This window comes from Myotis yumanensis, unplaced genomic scaffold, assembly GCF_028538775.1.
Source record: "Myotis yumanensis isolate MYYU_CA2020_CCGP unplaced genomic scaffold, mMyoYum1.0.hap1 SCAF_11, whole genome shotgun sequence".
In the NCBI taxonomy this organism is placed as follows: domain Eukaryota; kingdom Metazoa; phylum Chordata; class Mammalia; order Chiroptera; family Vespertilionidae; genus Myotis; species Myotis yumanensis.
Window position 1 is genome coordinate 70,597,773 of NW_027223762.1, and position 24,510 is coordinate 70,622,282.

A 24,510-nucleotide genomic window follows, 5' to 3' on the forward strand; every position below is an offset into this window, starting at 1 on the left:
AGATTTCAATATCTCTAAATTGAGTACATTTTCTAGGCCAAATCAGCCAAAATGAAGTGCATCCATTGCTGTTTGGGTTTCACTGCTGATAACAAAATCCCCAGGGTTTCAAAGCCAATATTCATTACAGTAGGTCCTTGGGTTACATCGGAGATCTGTTCCTATGACGCAACGTAACGCGATTTTCGCTGTAAGTCGGAACCCACCTACATAAGCACCTACGTCACTCACATGCATACACAGCAGGAATTAAGTGAAACAGTAAAAATAATTTAAAAGAAAGATAACAATTCCTGACCTTTATTTGTGGTAAATAAATGAAAAACTTAAAGCACATATGTACATACACCGAAATGACAGAACTTTTTTTTAATAAATACTGTAAATGGTAGATTGCAACATAACCACAAAACAACGTACATCAAGTCCAACATAACCCGAGGACTGCCTGTATTTGTGTTTCTATACTGCTTAAATTAACTTTCTAAATAGGTATAGTATTTTAGTAGCAGAATTTTTCTGTTTGGGTTTCCATGTCAGATACATTAACACTTGTGAAAAGCTGGCATGTTTTCAGAATGCTTCCTAGAAGCAGATTATAAACAAAAACAAAAAAAGTTCGTGTTTCTGCACCTGTACATCAAACATCTCAAGGTCCAAGAAGTAAGAATTCTCCATACAGTTGAATGACTGACAGAGCTATCTATACTAATAATAGAGGAATATGCAAATTGTCTGGGACAACATCACAGTAACAGTAACGACCGAACAGCAGGCTGTGTGGGGCAACCAGGCAGGCAGAGGAGTTAATGAGGGATGACCAAATGACTGAACAGCAGGCGCATGGGGTGACCAAGCTGGCAGTGGGGTTAGTGAGGGACAACCAAATGACTGAATAGCAGGCTGCATGGGGTGACCAGGCTGGCAAGGAGGGCAGTTGGAGGCAACCAGCCCAGTGGCGGGGGGCAGTTGGGGGCGACCAGGCTGGCGAGGGGGGCAGTTAGGGGCAATCAGGCAGGCAGGCAGGCAGGCAGGCAGGTGAGCAGTTAGGAGCCAGCAATCCCAGATTGTGAGAGGGATGTCCGAGGGGTCCCAGATTGGAGAGGGTGCAGGCTGGGCTGAGGGGGACCCTGCCCTCCCACCCCCCATGCACGAATTTTGTGTACCGGGCCTCTAGTCTGTTAATAAAAAGTTAGTTTGGGTTTGTGTGTTCAGTGATTCCCAGACAGGTTTAATTTGAGTTTGGGTGTTTGAGCCTAAAAAAGATTTCAATATTAAAATCTATTCCAGGTAACATGGTATCCTATCTAATAAAGAGGTGATATGCAAATTGACCATCACTCCAACACACAACATGGCTGCCCTCATGTGGACACCAGATGGCTGCCACAAAATGGCCAGCAGGGGAGGGCAGTTGTGAGCAATCAGGCCTGCAGGGAGAGCAGTTGGGGGGGACCAGGCCAGCAGGGGAGGGCAGTAGGGGGGAACCAGGTCTGCAGGGGAGGACAGTTGGGGGGACCAGGCCTGCAGGAGAAGGCAGTTGGGGGCAACCAGGCCGGCAGGGGAGGGCAGTTACGGGTGACCAGGCTGGCAAGGGAGAGCAGTTAGGGGTGACTGGGCCGGCAGGGAAGGGCAGTTGGGGGTGACCAGACCAGCAGGGGAGCAGTTAAGCATCGATCAGGCTTGTAAGGGAGTGGTTAGGGGGTGATCAGGCAGGCAGGCAAGCGGTTGGGAGCCAGCAGTCCTGGATTCTGAGAGGGATGTCCAACTGCCCATTTAGGTGGGATCGGACCTAAACAGGCAGTCGGACATCTCTTGAGGGGTGCCAGATTGGAGAGGGTGCAGGCTGGGCTGAGGGACTCACACACACCCCCGTGCACAAATTTCATGCACTTGGGCCTCTAGTTTTATGTAAAAAATTCAAAAGAATTTACCACAAAAATCTGGAGCTAGCCCTAACCGGTTTGGCTCAGTGGATGGAGCGTCAGCCTGCGGACTCAGGGTTCCCAGGTTCGATTCCGGTCAAGGGCATGTACCTTGGTTGCGGGCACATCCCCAGTGGGGAGTGTGCAGGAGGCAGCTGATCGATGTTTCTCTCTCATTGATGTTTCTGGCTCTCTGTCCCTCTCCCTTCCTCTCTGTGGAAAAATCAATAAAGTATATTTAAGGGAGGAAAAAAAGAAGGAAAAAAATCTGGAGCTAATAAGCAGTAATAACAAGGTTGTAGGATGCAAGGTTAATATACAAGGTCAGTTGCTTTCCAATACCAGCATTGAAGAACTGGAATTTGAAATTTAAGATAATATCATTTATATTAGCACCCCCAAAGAAATAATTAAGTATAAATCTAACAAACTATGTGTAAAATCTGTGTAAAACTATAAAACTCTTGTGGATAAAATCAAAGAACTAAATAAATTATAGATATTTCATATTTATGGATAGGAAAACTCAGTATTGTCATGATGAACAACTAGATATCCATGTGCAAAAATAATAACTCTTAGACACAGTTATCATACCCTTCAAATTAACTCAAAATGCACCATAGACCTAAAGGAAATGCAAAACTTTAAAATTTATTGAAGATAATATAGGAGATGAGATTGGGCATGGTGATGACTCAATACAATACTAAAGGCACAATCCATGAAAAAAATAAACTGTACTTCATTACAATTAATGTTTTGTTTTTGCTCTGCAAATGAAAATGAGAAGACAAGCCACAGACTGGGAGAAAATACTCGTAGAAAACACATTGAATAAAAGACTGTTACTTAAAATATATTTTTTTAAATCCTTGAGAACCAAGATGGCAGTGTAGGTAAATGTAATACTTGCTGCCTCCCACAGGCACATCAAAATTACAACTAAAATACAGAACAACCATCATTCAAAATTACCTGAAATCTGCCCTAACCAGTTTGACTCAGTGGATAGAGCGTCAGCCTGTGGACTGAGGGGTCCCAGGTTCAATTCCGGCCAAGGGCATGTACCTTGGTTGTGGGCACATCCCCAATAGAGGGTGTGCAGGCGGCAGCTGATCAATGTTTCTCTCTCATCCATGCTTCTAACTCTCTATCACTCTCCCTTCCTCTCTGTAAAAAAAAAAAAAATTACCTGAAATCTGGTTGAATGTAAGTTCTACAACTAGAGAATTAAAGAAGAAAGCACACTGAGACTGGTAGGGGTGGCAGAGGCACAGAACGGGTTGGTCCGACAGCCATGTGTGGCATGTTTTTAATTAGAAGGAATATCGCAGCTGTGGATGCCTCCTGTGAGGAGCAAGGGGTCCCAGCACCACACCATACCCCTCAACCTAGGTTTCCAATGCCGGAAAGAGAAGTCCCAGTAACTTCAGGCTATAAAACCTGAAGTGAGGATTGTATGGTCTGAAGCTGCCCACTGGGTGCACTGGCTATGGGGCCTCCCAGGAGGTGCAAAGTCAGCCACTGCCTGGGAGCACCCAGCACAAACTGCAGAGCAATCTCAAATGGCTGCTACTTGTGCTTGGCTTGGAAGTGCCCAGGCAAAGCCAAGCTGTCTTGGGCCTATTATTGATAGACTAGAGACCTGGTGCATAAAAATTCGTGCACTTGGGGGCGGGGAGGGTTGTCCCTCAGCCTGGCCTGCATCCTCTCACAGTTCAGGAGCCCTCAGGGGATGTCTGACTAACAGCTGCCTCCCTCTGCAGGAGGCGACCCGGTGGGCTGATCAGGGGATAGTGCCTGCCAGGCGAGCAGCCGGACCCGCCCCCTTGATTACCCCTCTGCTGTAGCTGGTTGCCACCGCCCCTAATCACTGTCCCCTCCCTCTGCCTGCTGGCACACACCTTGGCTGGCCTGGTGCTGCCTCCTCTCTGGCTCTGCCCCGCCGACCAGTCGTTCAGCCATTTGGTCGATTTGCATATTAATACTTCTATTATATAGGACATAGGGCATGCTGATGCCAGCTGCTGCTTGTTTTGAGAGATTTTTGAAAAATCTGAAGCCTGAGCCAGGACAGGTCATTCATTTGGGAAAGTGTGGGTGGGGCTGCAAATTGGATGGGGTAGGGTCTTGGAATCACCATGATGGAGCATACAGCATGAGCCAGGTTTATGGAAACTCAGATATGGCTGCCAGTAAGCTCTGTGATGAGGGAGGTCTCAGCATAGGAACAATGACCCCTACCAGCTCCCCTGTCTTGGAAAAAGCTGCCCCCCAGTTCTTGTTCCAATGCCAGACAATCCAGTTCCTTCCCATATGTCCCTGGACCCCGACCCCACCCCCACCCCCGCCCCAAGCTGCTGCCCTAGTGCTGGACCTCAGAGTAAGGGAGGGAGTCTGAGTAAGTTTGTACACCGACCCTTCAAGACAGTGGTTCTCAACCTTGGCTGCACATTAGAATCACCTGGGAATCTTTTTAAAATCCTGATTTCTGGGCCTCATCCTCCGGAAATTCTGTTTCTTTGTTACTAATGTTGTGGCCTCACCCCATAACAAAGAAACAGTATTTCTGGAGGATGAGGCCCAGAAATCAGGATTTTAAAAAGATTCCCAGGTGATTCTAATGTGCAGCCAAGGTTGAGAACCACTGCTTTAAGAGGGACTACCTGAGTCTCCAGCAGCTTCCATGTCACTGAGCCACAATCTCCACTAGTTTTTAAAGCCTGAAGTTATGGGCACTTCTCTTCCTTGCTCTGGAACCCTAAGCTGGGGGGTCTGGAGTGGGACTCATACCCCTTGCTCCTTATGGGAGGCCTCTGCAGCTGTGATATCCCTCCCAATGAAAAGAAACAAACACCACACATCAGTGTCAGACCAGCCTGCTCACTCATCCGCCTCTCCTATCAGTCTCAGTGTGCTTTCTTCTTTACTTCTCTAGTTGGACTAACATTCAGCCAGATTTCAGGTGGTTCTGAATGATGCTCATTCTGTATTTTAGTTGTAATTTTGATGTGGTTGTGAAAGGCAGAGAGTAATGGTATTTATCTACACCACCATCTTGGTTCTCCCAATTCCCTTAATATTAGTGTTCAAGTTTTTCACTGATGTTTCTTTAGTCTACGATTTTGTATATTATGTTAGCTGTTATTTCTTTGACTCTTGCAGTGGTTCTCAACCTTCTGGTCCTTTAAATACAGTTCCTCATGTTGTGACCCAACCATAAAATTATTTTCATTGCTACTTCATAACTGTAATGTTGCTATATTATGAATCGTAATGTAAATATCTGATATGCAGGATGGTCTTAGGCAATCCCTGTGAAAGGGCCATTCGACCGCCAAAGGGGTCGCGACCCACAGGTTGAGAACCACTGGACTATTGTTTATTCTTTCTTTCTGGTATTTTGATTGGGTGAATATTGAACCTTCTCATTCTGTTTTTTAATGGCATTGAACCCCTCTCTTTTATTTATTTCCTATGCTCTATCATAGATAATTTCCACTGATCTGTTTTTTTTCCACTTACTAATTGTCTCTCCCATTGTGTCTGTTGTGTTCTTAAACTTGTCTGTTTATGTGTTTTTTTTATTGTTTCAGTTACTTTAGTTTAATTTTTGAAGTTCTCTTTAAAATCTTTTGGTTCTTTTTCCTTTTTATGATATATTCTATTACTTATTTTATGTCTCAGTATTTAAACATAACTATTTTTTTTATCCTTACTTGAGGACATATTCATTGATTTTTAGAGAGGGGGAGGGAGAGGGAGCTTGAGAGAGAGAAGTGGGGAGAGAGAGACATTAATGTGAGAGAGAAACATTGATGTCAGAGAGAAACGTCGATTGCTTACCATCCTGTACGCGCCTTAACTGGGATCAAACCCTCAACCTATGTAAGCACATAAAATAATTATGTGCTTGGACCAGAAATTGAACCCATAGCCGTTCAGTCCATGGGACAACATGGACCAGGGCAACACAAGTATTCTTAACTTTCTATTTGAAAACACTACAATCTGAAATCCTGGGGGATCTAATTTAGTTTGACTCTCACTAAGTTTGGGCTAATACTTCAAGTGTTTTTAAAATTTGAATTGTCAGCTGACTTTCAACACGCATTTATCTGAGGTTTAGTTCTTAGCCTGGATTAAGGGTAAAGTGAAGTTTTGTGTTTATTTCTGTCAAGTGCTCTAGATTATATATATGACCATCCCAGAACCAGATTTTATTTTGATGTTTTATCTGGAGATTAAGAATTCCCAAGGAACACTTTTAGTTGTTATTATTACCCTAAGCATAGCAGTGGTTGGTTGACAAGCTGATTTTGTCTAGTCTGACCTTATCACTTATAGTTCTCAGTGGGAGGGCCTTAGTTCTAATTCTTGTGTTGCAGGCATCTCTATGGTCTCATCTTTTGTTTCTGAGTTAAAACACAAGACCCTAGACTACTCATGTTGCAGAATTTACCAGGCAACTGGGAAATACACAATGAGTGCTTGGAGATTCAGGAAAACCCCCTTTATTTAAAGCAGCACTGCTGGCTCAGGGGATTCGAAGATCCAAAACCTAAACAACTTATACAATGAGATTATTCCTTATATATATTTCTAAATTCTTTGTTTCCTTACTTCCCGGCTTTTGCAGCCCTACCTAAGTTAGAATGGGGAAGTAAGATTAAGGCTAAAGGCCTGGCCTAGGTGGTGCTAGTCACCTCCCCTATGGCTAAGTTGTTAAATTCTTGGTTGTAGACCTTGTAAACTGAGAGTATTTAGGAAAACAGATTATCGCCTAAGGAAGGGGCAGTGACTTAATTATAGGCTAAGAAGAATGTGCATTAGACATTGGTCAATGGCACAGATTCAGATTGCTACCCTTCCCTCGCAGGTTGCCCCCTATATTCCTCCTCACTGGGACAGGCAAACCCCAATCATATCTAGCATAACATCAGTTCATAGTCTTATGGCTCTAATTGGCTCCAGGGGGCTTCCCTTACAAATTCTTACAAGTTTAGCCACACATTTAAAAGGATGCTTCTTTATATTAGAAGACTTTCAGATTATCCAGTCTCCATAATGCCATAAATTATATATTCTGTTTACTTCTTTATTGACTGAGTTCAATGAAGGCAAGACTGATGTCCACCAAGTTCACTATAGGTTCCTCAACATCTACTTCCTGATATATATTAGCCACTTAATAAATGCGGAATGAATGAAATGCTGTTCAGTATAGATTTACTTATAATAGTGAAAAACTGAAATGAATCTAAATGCCTAATAGTAGGAAAATACTGAAGTAAATGTTTATATTTACTTAAAAGTAAATGGCTATTGCTCATATAATATTTTTTAGGCAGAAAATGATGATTTGGAGGACTGTGTTATAGATTGAAAGTTATTAAAGATTACATGTAAGTGAAAAAATCAGATTAAATTTTTTGAATTTATAGTATGGTAACTTTAAAACATTATAACACTGGATATGAAAAATATGGAAAAACACTGAATAATGAACACCAAAATGCTAATCGTAGCTTATGTTGGAGTGGTGGATTGAGGGTCCCTTTTTACCCTTTATTCTTTAAACTTCCTATAATGTGGCTTTAGGAAGATACTAAAAAGAAAAAGTTTATTAGTGTTCTTAAACATTTTTAGATTTAAATACACTAAGAGGTTGATTAAAATATAAAAATTTCAGAATTAGTTTTTATTATTAAAATGTTTACAGAGTTTTATATGAAAATACAGAAAAAGACCTTTCTGATACTCAGCGACACCTTGCTAAGAAAAAATATGAGCTTCAGCTTACTCAGGAGAAAATTATGTGCTTGGATGAAAAAATTGGTGAGTTTTTCCCCCTAATATTACATTTTTATTAGGTCTGGTAGAAAAAAGTTTTCTTCTCTCAGTTATAATATAGATAAACTTGGAGATAGGCCCCTAAATTAAAAATATATGAATAAATCATGAAAAAATATGTTTTTCATTGATAGTAAACTTTTTATTTATATTTAGGACCATAAATACTTAGACATGACTTCAAATTTTTCAGTGAAGAAAAAGCTAAACAAAGCAGCAATACTTCATAATTTCTTATGGTCATTTTTAAAATTACAAAAGTTTTTATGTGATATTAAGCTACTGTAATGAAACAGAGTTCATATATATATTACTTTTGTTAGAAACTGTTCATGTATTTGGCTGTATCTATGATATTTCTTGGATTTATAGAGAAAATTATTGTTATAAATTCTCCTATTTATGTTACTTGCCAGTGATCTCTATGAAAATATGGTTATAATTTACTCATTTTTAAAACTGTAAAGTAAAATTTTGATTAGGATTAGAGCAGAGCCCATTTTAAAACAGAATATTGTTAACATTAGCTGTAATGTAGTTCAAATCAGGCATAAACAATTAGGTGAGTGGAGGTGCTTTTTATTGAGATTGGAAATATTAAAAGATAAATATTAAAGGGGATATTAAAGAACTCATTTTGAATATTGTAAGTCCAAGTAAAAATGTAAGGTAAGCAGTTAAATAGATAAGTTTTTATCTCCGAAGTAAAACCTAAGCTAAAGATTTACATTTGGGACACATCAGCAAATAAATGATATTAAAACCAAGAATGAGGAGAAAAGGATCCAGGACTAAGAAGCCAAAGAATTAGGAAGAAAATCCATAAGTGAGTGTTTTTTGTTTTGTTTAGTTTTTGAGGGGGCAAGCAAGCAAAATGTTTTAAAAAGGAGGGTAGTATCAACTATCAGATACTAAGATGGGGATGAAGAAATGTTGATTGGATTTGGTACTTTGAAGGTGTTGGGAACACTGATGAAGTTTGGATAGAGTGTTGGATGTGGAAGATGGGATAGGCAGAGGAATAACTGTAAAATTATCTGAATATGCAATCATAAAGCATTTTTAATCAAGATAATTTTTTCCAGTTCAAGTGCATTGAAATACTTTTCAAAGTAATTTTTCCTATATTACATTCAATGCCTAAAAATAAGAATAGTATCCCAAATAAAAACATGGCTTTTGTTGTGATTAAAATCTAAGATGAATCTTGAAATTTTAATGACTCACAAATGTAAAAGCACAATTAACACATTTGAATAAGAATACCAAAGGAAAGCTCTAAATTACAAGTTCTCAAAGTAGATTTACATGCCTGGTGGGGTGGGGGTCAGACTGTAGGTGGGAGTAGAGACAGGAGAGAATATAAGTCTGTTAAATTTGGCTACCAAGTGTAGCAGAAAAATGGGGTGGTAGCTTGAGTGGAATGTGAGGTGGAGGATATTTTTAAAATCTAGGAACTCCTAGAACTTTGTCAGAGCTTTCGTTATTTTATGCCAATGGGAATGGACTCATCTATCAGAACACCCAAAACATGTGGTTTGCCTGAAAGATAGTAGCCTGGAAAAGGGAATTGATGTATTCTCAGGTACTTTAGATCATCCTCTTGGCATGGGATAGTGCCTCTCTTATGCTGCCCTGGATGGTCGTTGGCAGGGAGTAACCTAGAGGTCCAGTCTAGCAGAGCTTCCCTAGTAGAGCTCTAGACCAGAGGTTCTCAGACTTGGGTGTGCTCAGAATCCCCAGGAGGGCTAGTGCAGACCACCCGGGCCGGCTCCTGGAGTAGCAGATGGCCAGGGCTCTTGTGTCTTTTCCAGTTTGCTCAGGTGGGTCTCAAGCTGTTGTGCATTAGAGTCACATGGGAGGGTGCTTGTTAAGACATAATTGCTCTGGCCAGTCAGAATTTCTAATTCAGTAGGACTGGGGTTCCCAGGTGATGCTGATGGTGCTGGTTGAGAAACCACAGTTTGAGAACCAATTGTTGACATTGGCTTGTCAGTGTTTCCACAATTAAATCAGACGTCCTGGGATGATTTTTTCCCCCCAGGAATTTTTAGGAAAAATTTAGAGAGATCAGAGTAGAAGACGTTTGACTCTGAACATGACTTAATTGAATATTTTATTAAGATCTGTTACCAATTTATATACAACAATGATTCTAGTTCAGAGAGAGGGGAGAAATTGGAGGGAAATGTTGGTTTCAGTATTCCACCCAACTTCATCCACCTACAATCTGCCCCCCACCCCACCAGGCATGTAAATCTACTTTGAGAACTTGTAATTTAGAGCTTTCCTTTGATATTCTTATTCAAATGTGTTAATTGTGCTTTTACATTTGTGAGTCATTTAGAATTTCAAGATTTATCTTAGGTTTTAATCACAACAAAAGCCATGTTTTTATTTGGGATACTATACTTATTTTTAGGCATTGAATATAATATAGGAAAAAATACTTTGAAAAGTATTTCAATGCACTTGAACTGGAAAAAATTATCTTGATTAAAAATGCCTTTATGATTACATATTTAGATAATTTTACAAGGCAGAGTATTGCCCAGCGAGAAGAAATCAGCATTCTTGGTGCAACCCTCAACGATCTGGTTAAAGAAAAGGAATGCCTGCAAGCATGCTTGGATAAAAAGTCTGAGAACATTGCATCCCTTGGAGAGAGTTTGGCCATGAAAGTATGTTCTGAGAACTGTGGTTTAAAAGAAGTGTTTGCACTGGAATCTGAATAAAATAATAGGTTCTCTCAAAATTTTTCTAGAGAGCTGAAACTTTAAAATGTGATTTCGAAATATTTTAGAATAGTCTTAAAAATGTGTTCTTTCTCTCATCAATGTGTGGTTAACATGCGCTGACAAGAACTAATTCAAATATCAAATATTCAAATTAAAAAGAAAGCAGTGAGATTGATTTCTTTTTAGAAGCACACCAAAACTTATATCTCCAGGGAGCCACTGTGGGAGGCAATATGTTTATTCCATTAAAACTGCCTTTGTAAATGTGTTCAGAACTAGATGCAGGTTTTTACATCGTGCTTAGCCATTGAGACTAAACCATATGGAGTTGGTAAGTAAAGCTGGGTGATAATCTCCCTCCCTCATTTTTTACTGTTCAAACAACAACATAAAAGCTGTTGCCAAAATGGCAGGGAAATATTCATACCCTTTTCTTGCATATAACGTGATTCTGAAGGCAATTCCAAAATTTTTTTCCACAGATGTCATAAGCAAAGCAGCATCATTGGAATAAGACCTTGCCCCTCTCTAAGGGAACTAATTCGTTCATCTATCCACCCATAAAACAAACATTTATTGACATGTACCAGGTATATTATGTTAGAAATTGAGGAGGAGTGGACATGCCTTCCTAAGCCTGTAGCATAATTGGGAAAAACATAAAAAAGGTACTTTTATGATAGAATGTGCTGAGTGTATACACAATGTGCAGTTCGAGTCTGGCAGAAGCAGTTGATCTAACCTGCGGGTTGGATTAGGAGAGGAGAAGATCTAGAAAGCTTTCGAGAAGATGATAATGCCTGGACTGCCCTGAAAATTGACTAGGAATTAGCCAGGAAAAGACTTAGAGAAAGGCTACAGTGAGAGGAAGGGTGTTCAGACAGGCAGAATACCTTTTAGAGAAAGGGGATCCAGACAGGTAGAGCAACTTACGAGAGCCCAGTGGCTTTCATCAGAGAATGTCACAGGGTTTCTTGATAGTTTATAATGTCCAGAGCATAGATTGCAAAGAGGTAAGTATGGGGTAGGGATAGGTGGCAAAAAATGAGACAGGATAGGTAAGCAACAAATTTAAATATGTAATGGTGAGTGTAGAATATCATCATCGATACAGTGAATCAATGAAAGAATGTAAACAAAGCATTACAATTAAATTCTTATTTTAAAGGAAACATTCTGGAGAGGGATACATGAATAAAGGGAGATGACACATGCACATGTACATGCACACACGACTAAACCGTCCTGATGAACAGGAACAAAACTGGTTGGAAATATAGGTTTAGGTTTTCATCTTGTTGCCTTTGTTACTTAAGATTTCAAACTTCAAAGAGCAAAGTGAAATCTAGTTATTTAGTGAAAGAACAGGGCTAATGTTAGCCAAAGTATCTGTGAATAGAATCTTTAACTAGTTCGCCATCAACAAGAACTTTCAAAGGAGGAAGTGTGGGAATAGTATTGATGGCGTGAAGATAAGCACACCTATTTCAGCCTTGAATGACTCATTAATCTCCCTCACCACACCCTTGAAAAGGGAGAATATCAATAGTTTATTTTATTCATTTTTTGCTCTAGGTCTAATATTTACCTCCTTATTTAACTGACACCTAAATAAAAATATACTTTTATAATTACCTCCATTTTAGCAGCTTTGGAAGATGCTATTGATGACTAATATAAACAATACATGTAATTAAAGTTATTTTTTTAATATTTTTATTGATTTCAGAAGGGAAGGGAGAGAGAGATAGAAACATCAATGATGAGAGAGAATAATTGATCGGCTGCCTCCTGCACTTCCCCCACTGGGGATCGAGCCCACAACCTGGGCAGGTGCCCTTGGCCGGAAATGGAACCCAGGACCCTTCAGTGTGCAGGCCAACGCTCTATCCACTGAGCCAAATCAGCTAGAGCTAAAGTTATTTTTAATATTCACTTTCCTGGGTTTCATAACGTGAAGAGAGGTGAATCAGACTACTCCCCATGGAGAACACCCTAATGAAAACCACTGGTTTGCCTCCAGGTAACAGTGCTCCTGAGCTCTGGTGTTGCTGGGGGACTGCAGAAGCCTAACAGAGCATTTGACACACTGATCTCATATCAATACACCCAAGTGTAGTCTTCACTCTAATGAGCATAATCAATTGTTTTTGTCTAGTACAAATATTGGCATTGATATACTAGGCTTTAGTTTTAAAGTGTAGGAAAGATGAATAGAGCATAAGTGTTTAAACCCAAATGTAAATGAAAAAGGGTGGGGGAAATTGATTTTTGTTCATTCAGTTTTAACAGAAATAACAGTTTAAGATAATTTTTTATGTCATACTTATATTACTTTTCAAGGAAAAGACCATTTCAGGCATGAAGAATATCATTGCTGAGATGGAACAGGCATCAAGGTAAACCACTCGTCCAACAAGAATTTGAGTACATATTTATTAGGGCAAAGTACTGTGTTAGGTACAAAGATAGTAAACGGGGGCTTAGTGTTACAGAGAGGGTGGGAACTTTCTGATGTTGGAAGGAGGCCTACGTCTGTGTAGGGAAGTAAGAGAGGATATGGTGTCTGCCAAGGAAAGGGAAGGAAAAACAGCAGAGAACCACAAGACCACAGGTAATGTTCAAGAGCCTCGTGAATGCAAGTAGGTGAGTGTTGGAACCCAAAGTGAGAGAGGAGGTGTGAAGGGAGGAAAGGCTAAACACAGAGGCCTGTGTTATAGACAAATGAGTCTTGGCTTTATCCTTTGGGAAATAAGAAATCATTAAGGAATTTTGAGGAGAATTTTGTGTTAGAAAGATTACCCACGTTGAAGAATGATGATAGATTGGGGTTGGGGAGTGTGGTCAGGGGTGAGGTGCTTATGAGGAAGAAAATCTAGGAAAATGCCAGGTTTTGAGAGATGAGTACTGGACGTGTAGAAAATATGGAAAGCGATGGTTTTCCTCTGAATTGGAAGAGCCTTTGAGACCTTGCATATATGTCTCATAAGCAGTTAAATATAAGAGTCTGGAGTATAAGGAGGAGGCCAAGGCTGGAGGTAATGATTTCAGAGTCTTCAGGGTATAGATGGGGTTGGGAGCCATGGATATGAATGGTATTTGTCTGAGGGAAGGCAGAGAGTAAGAAGAAACAGGAGACTAAGAGTTGAGCCCTCAGAACCCTTAGGTTTTAAGAGGGCAGAGGAAGAGGAACCTGCAAAGGAGACTAAGCCATATTTGAACGGCAGAAGTTTTGAAATACTTAGCTAATCATTGACTATTATGTATATTCAGCATCTTTTTTCCATAATGAAATGTTGACAATGCAGAGAAACTCGAATGCACTATTTTACAGTATTTATTCGTATAAATTTAAATGTGTTTAAAACTTCTTCAGATGTTTTTATGCTAACTGTCCATCTTCTGTCATGTGAGAATTTGTTATTCTGTTTTGGTAAAATGTCTCTTCTGACGTACTGTTTGATTTGTGCAATAGACAGTCTACTGAAGCGCTAATTATGTGTGAACAAGACATTTCCAGGATGCGCCGGCAGTTGGATGAAACAAATGATGAACTGGCTCAAATCGCCAGGGAAAGAGATATCTTGGCTCATGAGAATGACAATCTCCAAGAACAGTTTTCTAAAGCTAAACAAGAGAACCAGGTATATTTGTCCTAGTCCCTTTTTCTCCAAGGAAAAAGGGTTAGGGTTTCCTCTGAGGCGGTGTTCTCCTTTCATTTTGTAGGAAAGTTTAGGCTCTTGAAGCAACTATTTTTTACCTCTGTTACACAATATGCCACATAATTTATAAATGAAACTCTCAGACATAAAATGTTAAATATTACAGGAAGAGGGAACAGGGAATATAATCTATAATAAGAAAAGGGCAATATGCTAATTAGACCAGACGTCTTCGGACATCATTCCGGATGTCCTTCCTGACAAAGCCGGGGCCGGAGGGAAGCCACCCTGGGTCCCGGGTGCCTGCCGGTGGCGGGAGGTGGAAAGCAGCCTGGGTCCCAGGTACTGGAGGGAAGCTGTTGCTGGCAGCCTGGGTTCTGGGTGCCTGAGGGAAGCTGATGTCAGCAGCCAGGGGAAGGAAGGCCTACTTTTGCACGAATTTTCGTGCATTGGGCCTCTAGTAGATGTATATTCAACTTTAGAAGTACTCAACTAATGAAGATAAAAACTTCAGAAACTTTTAAGAAAATGGTAGATTTACTTCAGGGACTATTATTCTAAGTATGAGTGTATGAACTATGCCACATTTTTTGGTTCTCTTTAGTACTAATTCTTTTCAGGAAAATTTATTTTATAATTACTTCCTCTCTATGCCAATATACTTTATCCACATTCCTCATTTCCAATATCATTATTTTAATTTGACCATTAAAAACATTCTATTTGGAAGATTTCCTCCCCCCTGAAAATTCTTCAGTCCAAATGATATCCCCCATGTACTGTCACTCTCAATGTTTACTTGCATCATAAAAGTCTGTATTTTAACTGTTAAACATTTTAAATTCATATAAATAGGTATGAAGATACATTTTGTTAATTATAAAAATTGCCTGATATGTTAAAATACTGTTTTCAAAAGTTAATGAATAATGAAATCCTGGAACAAAAAGGGACGGCACATAAAAATGAAAGAAGTCTGAGCCCTGGCTGGGTAGTTCAGTTGGTTAGAGTGTCGTCCAGATAATTCGAGGTTGCAGGTTTGTTCTCTGGTAGGGCACATACAAGAATCAACCAATGAATGCATAAATAAGTGAAAAAACAAATTGATATTCCCCACCCCCGCCTCTCCCTTTTCTCTCTCTCTCTAAAAAAAAGCAGTAAATAAAGAAGTGCAAGAAATCTGAATAAAATATGTACTTCAGTTAATTATTTGTTGATATTGGTTTATTAATTGTGTGTGATAAGTGTACCATACTTATGTTAATAAAAGAGGAAACTGAATATAGGGTATATATGCGCTCTCTTTACTATTTTCACAACTTTTCTATATATTTAAAAATATTCCAGAATAAACTTTATTTTTAAAAGTTAATGAATAACAATGAAAACTAATATGTGAATTTATAATTTTGTGTACTCTAAAGCTAGAGAAAATAGGCTAAAGGAAAATATGACCTATATTTATGAAAAACTAGATTAAAAACTCATTTTGTACTGATTTTCAGTGTATTTTTAAAAATATTTTGTAATGATTTTCAATGTATTTTTAAAATATGTATTATTTTACATGAACTTTTTATGTGTAAGAATAAAACCACATGCCCCCTTTACACCATGGTTTTTCTACATGAGTTGGCAGTAGAGTGGAGTGTTTAGGACTCGCATGAGCTTGAATCCCCCTGCCTGGCTGTTTGATAATATCACTTAACTTCTCTGAATCTCAGTTCATCATCTGTAAACACAGAGAGTGAGAATATGCCTAGAAAGCACTTATCAGAGAGTCCAGCATAATCACTTAATAAATATTTTGTAGGGACATTATAAGCATTTACCTGCTTTGTTAAAATTTTATAAACATTTTTTGTAATCAGAAGAAAATGGGCATCACAACAATTTCCATATGTTCAAGATAGTTTTTTCCTTCGTTTGGGTCATGGGCCCAAGGGTAAAAGATGGATTCCTCTGTGGACCACAGATTAAGAACCCTTATCACAGAAGATGTGGAAAACAGAAGCCTTAAAAAAATTTCACCCTGAGTACCACAATTTTTAACAAATTGAGATGAGGTATTTTTAGTATTTCATTCTGATTTTTTTCACTAACTATTGGTGACATTTTCCTCTGTTATTAAAAGTTACTTCAAGCATTTCTTATGGAGGCATAATATCTATGTAGTTATATCATTATGTAGATACTATTATTTGCTGCATCATTCACTTAATGTGAATAAAATATTGTTGCTATAACAAATAATGCCTTAATGAACATTCCTTTCATTACATTTTGCTAGATTTAATTTCAAATTGAATCACAGATTATGAAGTTTTTTAAAATTAGGTGGACATTTTCAAATAATGAATACATACGTATACATCTCCCATCTTCAACAAAAAACAACATATTTGATACATCACCAGATAGCAGACCACAGATTTGCTTATTGCAAATTTACATTTACTCCAATGATACGTGGAAATGCCCATTCTTTGCCATAACAGAATAGCTTCAAATCCTTGCTAATTTATAGGCAAATAGTATTTTATTGTCTTAATTAGCATTTCTTTGATTACTAGTAAATTTTTAACTTTTTCAAGTATTATCACCCACTTGTGCTTCCTTTTTATGAATTATCTGTTTGGGTTCTTTGCCTGTTTACAGTTTGGACTCACATTTTCTCCCTGTTTTTATATGAGCTTTATATATTAGGCATATTAACTGTAATAATTATTTTAAAATTTATGGTGATGTAGAAATATAGCATTTTTCATTTTTTATTTTTTTAGTCAAATTTAGCTATCTTTTTCTCATAGGCCCTGTCTAAACAATTGAAAGATACTCATAATGAACTTAATGATATAAAACAGAAGGTCCAAGATACTAATTTGGAGGTTAACAAGCTGAAGAATATATTAAAGTCTGAAGTACGTATATACATTTTTCCCTCCTTTCTCATGATAACTGAGTTTTCAATAAAGTTCCTGATCAGTTACATTCATGGGGAGAGCTGAATCAAGTCTTCTTTTAATGCATAGCATATTTTAGTGTTCTCATTGTTGGGTTAACTATATATTTAGAACATCACCAATGTTCAGAACGGTAACTCAAGAATATGCCCCCTTTTAGCTTGCTACTCAGCCATTCTAGATATGTAGAATCCTCCTAACTGGGTAAAGGACAGGGGCCCAGCTTCAACTTTCATTCATATTTGAAAATGGTAGAGCTGCTAAGTACAAACTTGGACAAAAGAAGCTCCACGTTGTGTAGCAGATCAGAATTGATCACGCTATTGTGAGGCTATCTGTTTCTTAGGATCAGAAGGCAGATGGCTCTCCTCAGCACTGCTCTGTCAGTAACCATTTAACCAGGTGCATGGATGGTTAAAGTAAATTTCAGTGCATGTGTGACAATCCTGGAATAAACAGAGGCCTTGATGAATGATGTTAGGTATGTTCATTTAGTAAAATGCTATCTAAAATAGTGTAGTTTGTTTGATTAAAAAGTATAGTTAGATTATAATAGGTGTAGTGTTTGTAACCTACATACCACTGAAACCATTAATAGGAATCGCCCTTCCCCAAAACAACTGTTTTCCTTATTTTATTTAACATATTATTTCATATCAGCTACAAACATATGTAGCGCATTTATTTGTGGTGTTCATTAGATTGTTTAGGACGTTGATAGATAGTGTAAGGACTTCTAAATTGCAATCCTTGCTCACAGGCAATAAAGCAGTGAGCTTACGTTGACAAAGCAGGCATTTCCCACACTTCTTGATTTTAAGATGCCAGCATGTAATATCATGAATGGACAGAAGCTCTGGAATCAGATAGGTCTGACTCCTCTTCTCCTTAATGGCATGGACTTAGGTAGGATACTCAACCTCTCTGAGCCTCAGTGTCCCCTCTGTAATTGGGAAAAACACCCAAGTCTGTCAGCAGATCTAGCACAATGATCCATTTAAGTCTATTCTGGAATAGGGCAGAGTATAAATAAATCTTAGCAACATTGAACATAGTTAATGCTGAATTAGTGTAAGACAGTTCCCCTTTTCTCCCTACCCTGTCAGGTTACCTGAAATGTCACCATTAAGGATTGGGGCTTTTAGATTCTGGAGTTGTGTTTTCAGACATCACACATCAAGTTTCTCTTAGCTTTTAGCATGTGAGTATGAGTTCTTTCACTGGGTTTCATTTCACAGCACCATTGGATGGATTCAAGCAACTCTTGCCCTAGACCAGTGGTCGGCAAACCGTGGCTCGGCAAACCGCGGCTCGCAAGCCACATGCAGCTCTTTGGCCCCTTCAGTGTGGCTCTTCCACAAAATACCAGCTCTTCCACAAAATACTGACTTCTGCGCATGGGCCACGAAGTTTCAATCGCACTGTACGTGCGCGCCCGCACGTGGTATTTTGTGGAAGAGCCACACTCAAGGGGCCAAAGAGCCGCATGTGGCTCGCGAGCCGTGGTTTGCCGACCACGGCCCTAGACAGCACAAAGCACGACTGATAGCCTAGTAAGAATAGTCAGGTACATTCTTCATTCACTCATCCATTCAGCATGCAGTGTGCTAGGTGCAGAGGTGCCAGAGATGAAAACTGAAAGGAAACAGAATGGCACCCCAGGCAGTGGGGACAACATCAGCAAAGGTGTTTGGGGAAATAGTAGGTCCTGTAGCTAGAGTGGCATGTATAAGTGAATGATAACAGAGAAGTAAGAAGGACTTGTTTGAACGCCATTTTCAGGAAGCTTTTGTTTAAACAGAAGTTATTTGAAGAATTACTTTTTAGAAAGATTATTCTGGAGATGTTGGGAAGAATAAATCAGAAGGGTAAGAAAATCAGAAGGAGAGAAAGAAATTAGGGGAGGCTGTACCCATAATTCTGCTACCTAAGATTTGCTTTTCAGGAATCTGAGAACCAACAAATGATGGACCAACTCCGAAAAGCCAATGAAGATGCTGAAAACTGGGAAAATAAGGCACGGCAAGCAGAGGCAGATAACAATACCCTCAAATTAGAACTTATCACTGCTGAGGCAGAGGGTAACAGATTAAAAGAAAAGGTAGATGCCCTCAGTAGAGAGGTCGAGCAGGTGAGTTTGGGAAAGTGTGCTTGTAGTAAGTCCTGCATCATGTTGAAGACTGTAGTTTGGCTTTCCATAAATTAAATATGTAAGCAAACACTTAAATTATTTAAATACTAGAGGCCTGGTGCACGGATTGGTGCATATTGGAAGGAAATTAATTTGAAGGTGGCCAGAGGGACGGGAATGAGTGAGAGGGGCCGGACACGCCATGGGGCCAACCTCCTGCAGTTCCTCCCTGGCTGACCCGCACCTAGGGCTTGAAGGACTTATGCGAAGTGAGCAGGGTCCCTCACAGATGGGTTCCCTCAGCCTGGCCAGCAGGGATCAGGCCGAAACCAGCTGTCTGACATCCCCCAAGGGGTCCCGGAGTGCAAGAGGGCACTCTGCAAAGTTGCTGTCACTCGGCAGGTCCTGCATTGAGTGTCTGCCCCCTGGTGATCAGCACATGTCATAGCTACTGGCCGGTTGTCAGCCGGTCAGCCAGTCAGCCAGTCATTTAGCCTTTTATACCAGATGCTGTGAGTTGTAGCCTGATAACTATTCTTGTACTCACTCTGGTTCTCCTCTAATCTATTACCTGCCCTACCAATAGAACAATCTTTAGCATTTTTTTAAAAAATTAGGAGCTATCACAAACATACAAAGAAAGAAGTGCAAAAAACAAGTATTTAAAAGACATGCATACTAGTATACCCCTCCTAACAGGTTTAAGGATGCTAACATTTTGCCATAATTGCTTCAAGTCTCTCTTTATTTAAAGAAACAAAACATTAAGTATCCAACTCCTTATCCTTTCCCCTTTTCCTCTCTAGTGGTTGGCATGTATAAGATTCCCGGTTGTATAGCTCTCTTGCATATGTTTATATTTTTCTGCATATCTCTCACCCTCAGATGATACATAAAGTTGTTTTGTGTGCTGTAAGTTTTTAAAAAGTGACAATATATTACATATTATAGTTATCCATTGGCAACTAGCATTTTTTGTTCAATATTATTTTTAAATTTATTAATTTTTATACAGTGTATATCTAAACAGTTGTATCTATATTCATTATATAAATATTTTTTTTAAATTATTCTTATATTAAAGGAAGTTTAATTGTCTTCATTTTCTTACTATAAAATACTACAACATCCTTTTTTGTTTCTCTTTGGATATATATTTCTCTAGGTTGATGACTAAAAGTGGAATAACTGCATCCAAGATATGTGCAATTTTAACTCTTCTTTGTATTGTCAGATTGCTCTCTAAAGTATAACTCTTCATCAGAAATCATGCAGTTATCATTTTCTCAAATACAAATCAGTACTTGATATTATCAGACATTTAATTTTTTTCATACTTTTTGTTTTGTGTTTTCTTGATTATAAGTGAAAATGAAGGTCTTTTCATATTTCTTAGCCATTCAGGATTCCTCTTTTATGAATTTTCTCTTGATTTGCTGGAATGAATTTCTTAAACTCTCCTATTTTTCTACTTAGTTGTTTATCTTTTTCATATTGATTTAAAGGCATAATCTATTCTTGATAATCCTTTTAAATACATTAACATTTATCTGTAGCTTGTCTTTTCACTGTGTTTGCAATATACACAGAAGTTTTAAATTACTGTGCTACTAGAATTAGTCAACTTTTTACCATGTAGTTTATGCTTTTATGTCTTCTTTGGAAATTCTTTACTATCCCAAGACCAGAAAGATGTTTTCTTATAATTTCATTTAAAAGTTTTTCTAAAAATATGTGAAATTTTGCCCTTCACATTTAGATCTTTAATTTACTTGAGGTTGATTTTGTATATAGCTTAAAATAGAGAGGTAATTTTATACTTTTGAAGGTGAATCTCTGCCAACCTTTCTTCACTGAATTATGTCAACTTTGTCATAAAAATAAGTCCCCATACATTCTGCTCCATTGGTCAATTTATCTATCTGCTTCCCAACAATACACTCTTGGAGCTTCTATAGTTTTGTTAAGTGTTGATATCTGGTTGGATTCATGTTCCCCAAAATATATTGACTATATTTTGCCCTTAATTTAGAATAAATTGATCACATTCCATGATTGAACATGTGTTTTTCTTTTATATGCATTTAAGACTGGAAATTTCTATCTAAATATTTCTTTGGCTGTATCCCACAAATTTTGAGGTAATTCTGTTATTGCTAATCAGTTTTCAATATTACCTAATTCTATTATGATTTATTTTTTATCCCTGAAGTTATTTTAAAATTTTTCAATGTACAGAGGACCTAAGATGATTGTTCTATTTTTTATTTTGTTGTATATTATGATCAGATAAAATGCCTTATGTGATAATAATTTTTTGGTGTTTTTGAAGACTAGCTTGGTGAATATTTGTATTCACTTATTGTAAGCTATGTGTGTGTGTGTATATATATATATATATATTATACATTATATATTTATATATCTGATTATGTTTGTTAATAGTGTCATTCAATTCTTATAAATCCTTACTAAGTTTGTATTTTTCATCTTTCAGTTAGTGGAAGTAATGTTTTAAGATCCTCCTCTAGTAATGTGGATTTGTATGTTTTTCTCTGAATGATTTTCTTGGTTTTTGCTTTATTTCTGAGACAATCATTAGTTTCATACCAGTTTAGTATTTTATATATCTCTAATGAAAATATTCTAACTTTGTGTAGGGACTCACTTGAATAACTAACACTATTTACTTAGAAGTATGTTTTATATATTAATATAGCTACCTACTTTGTTTATTGTTGATAAAGTACTGGTATATCTAATTTTTAGTGAATTGTATTGAAGTACAATTTATAAGAAATAGAAAGCACTCACTTTAAGAGTGTGATTTGATGAATTGTGACAAATGAACACACTTGCACAATCATCACTACAATCAAGGTTAGGACATTCTATCATCTCCCTAATTCGCTCAAGCCTTTTACAATCAATCCATCCCAATTCCTAGGCAACTATGGGCTTGCTTTCTGTCATTCTGGATTAGATTTGCTTTCCCTATTATTTTATGTAAATGGAATCACACAGTTGGTACTCATTGTGTCTTGCTTCTCTCACTCGGCACAATGATTTTCATTAGTTCATATTGTCATCATATTCCACTGCCTAGCTATATCACAGTCTGTTTACTCACCTGTTGATGGACAGTTAGTTTGTGTAGAGCTGCCATAACAAAATACCACAGATTGGGGAGGCTTAAACAATAGAGATTTATTTTCTCACAGTTCTGGAGGCTGGAAGTTTAAGATTAAAGTGCCAGAGATTTGGTTTCTTCCGAGACCTCTCAACTTGGTCTGCAGATGGATGCCTTACCTCTGTGTCCTCACACATTCCTCTGTGTGTGTGCATCCCTGCTGTCTCTCTCTCTTCTCATACGGACACCAGTTATATTGGACTAGAGGCCCGGTGCACAAAAATTTGTGCACTTGGGGGGGTCCCTCAGCCCAGCATGTGCCCTCTCACAGTCTGGGACACCTCGGGGGATGTCCACCTGCTGGCTTAGGCCAGCTCCCTGGGGGATAGGGCATAAGCTGGCAGTCAGACATCCCTCTGGCAGCCCAGGAGCCCTCGGGGGATGTACACTTGCCAGCAGGGAGCAGGCCTAAGCTGCAGTCAGACATCCTTAGCACTGCTGAGGAGGCGGGAGAGGCTCCCACCACCACCACTGTGCTGGCAGCCATCAGCCTGGCTTGTGGCTGAGCAGAGCTCCCCCTGTGGGAGCGCACTGACCACCAAGGGGCAGCTCCTGCATTGAGCGTCTGCCCCCCCGGCGGTCAGTGTGTGTCATAGTGACCAGTCATTCTGCTGTTAGGATAAATTTGCATATTACCCTTTTTTTATATAGGAAAGAGGCCTGGTGCATGGGTTGGGGCCGGCTGGTTTGCCCTGAAGTGTGTCCTGGAGCAGGGTGGGGGTCCCCACTGGGGTGCCTGGCCAGGCTGGTTGAGTGGCTGTGGGCCATTTTCAGACTGGCACAGACCCTTCAGGGAATGGGGTCCTGCTGGAGTGTCTGGCTAGCCTGGGTGAGGGGCTGATGGCTGTTTGCAGGCTGGCCACACCCCCTTCAGGGAGTGGGGTCCTACTGGGGTGACTGGCCAGCCTGGGTGAGGGGCTGATGGCTGTTTGCAGGCTGGCCACAGCCCCTTCAGGTTGGGGGTCCTCGCTGGGGTGTCTGGCCAGCTTGGGTGAGGGGCTGATAGCTGTTTTCAGGCTGGCCACACCCCCTTCACGGTGGGGGGTCCTGCTGGGGTGCCTGGCCATCCTGGGTGTGGGGCTGATGGCTGTTTGCAGGCAGGCCACGTTCCCAGCCACCCAAGCTCCCAGTGGAGGCTGGCTGGAAGCAAGTATCTGGGATTTATTTATCTTCTATAATTGAAACTTTGTTGCCTTGAGCAGAGGCCACAGCCAGCCAGGGCAGGCGGGAAGCTTGGCTTCCTCCATCGCCAGGGCAACCAAGCCTCCTGCTTGCTCCAGCTCCGAGGCTGCCGGCCACCATCTTGGTTGGGTTAATTTACATATAGCCGCTCTGATTGGATGGTGAGCATGGCTGGTGAATGTAGCGGAGGTGCAGTCAATTTGCATGTTTCTCTTTTATTAGATAAGACTAGAGGCCTGGTGCACAAAAATTTGTGCACTCGGGGGGGGGTGGTGTCCCTCAGCCCGGCCTGTGCCCTCTCGCAGTCTGGGACCCCTCAGGGGATGACCACCTGCTGGCTTAGGCCTGCTCCCGGGGGATTGGGCCTAAGATGGCAATCAGACATCCCTCTGGCAGCCCGGCAGCCCTCGGGGGATGTCCACTTGCCAGTGGGGAGCAGGCCTAAACTGCAATCGGACATCCTTAGCGCTGCTGAGGAGGTGGGAGAGGCTCTCACCACCATCGCTGTACTGGCAGCCGTCAGCCTGGCTTCTGGCTGAGCAGAGCCCCCCCTGTGGAAGCGCACTGACCAACAGGGGACAGCTCCTGCATTGAGCGTCTGCCCCCTGGTGGTCAGTGTGTGTCATAGTGACCAGTCATTCCCAGTCCTTCTGCTGTTAGGGTCAGTTTGCACATTCCCCTTTTACTATATAGGATAGAGGCCTGGTGCACGGGTGGGGGCTGGCTGGTTTGCCCTGAAGGGTGTCCCGGATCAGGGTGGGGGTCCTGCTTGGGTATCTGGCCAGCCTGGATGAGAGGATGATGGCTGTTTGCAGCCGGTCACACCCCCTTCAGGGTGGGGATCCCCACTGGGGTGCCTGGCC

The 24,510-nt window shown here is 40.0% G+C and overlaps 1 protein-coding gene across 2 annotated transcripts in view; it reads left to right on the forward strand.

The window, feature by feature from the left end:
• Positions 1-24,510, forward strand: part of LOC139020158 (testis-specific gene 10 protein) — a 137,412-nt gene that overhangs the window by 44,590 nt on the left and 68,312 nt on the right. For both annotated transcript variants that reach the window (XM_070429877.1, XM_070429876.1), the window contains exons 9-14: positions 7,651-7,766; positions 10,308-10,462; positions 12,863-12,918; positions 13,995-14,163; positions 16,992-17,102; positions 19,090-19,275. In XM_070429877.1, coding sequence (XP_070285978.1) covers positions 7,651-7,766; positions 10,308-10,462; positions 12,863-12,918; positions 13,995-14,163; positions 16,992-17,102; positions 19,090-19,275 — 793 coding nt within the window. The remainder of the gene's footprint in view (positions 1-7,650; positions 7,767-10,307; positions 10,463-12,862; positions 12,919-13,994; positions 14,164-16,991; positions 17,103-19,089; positions 19,276-24,510) is intronic.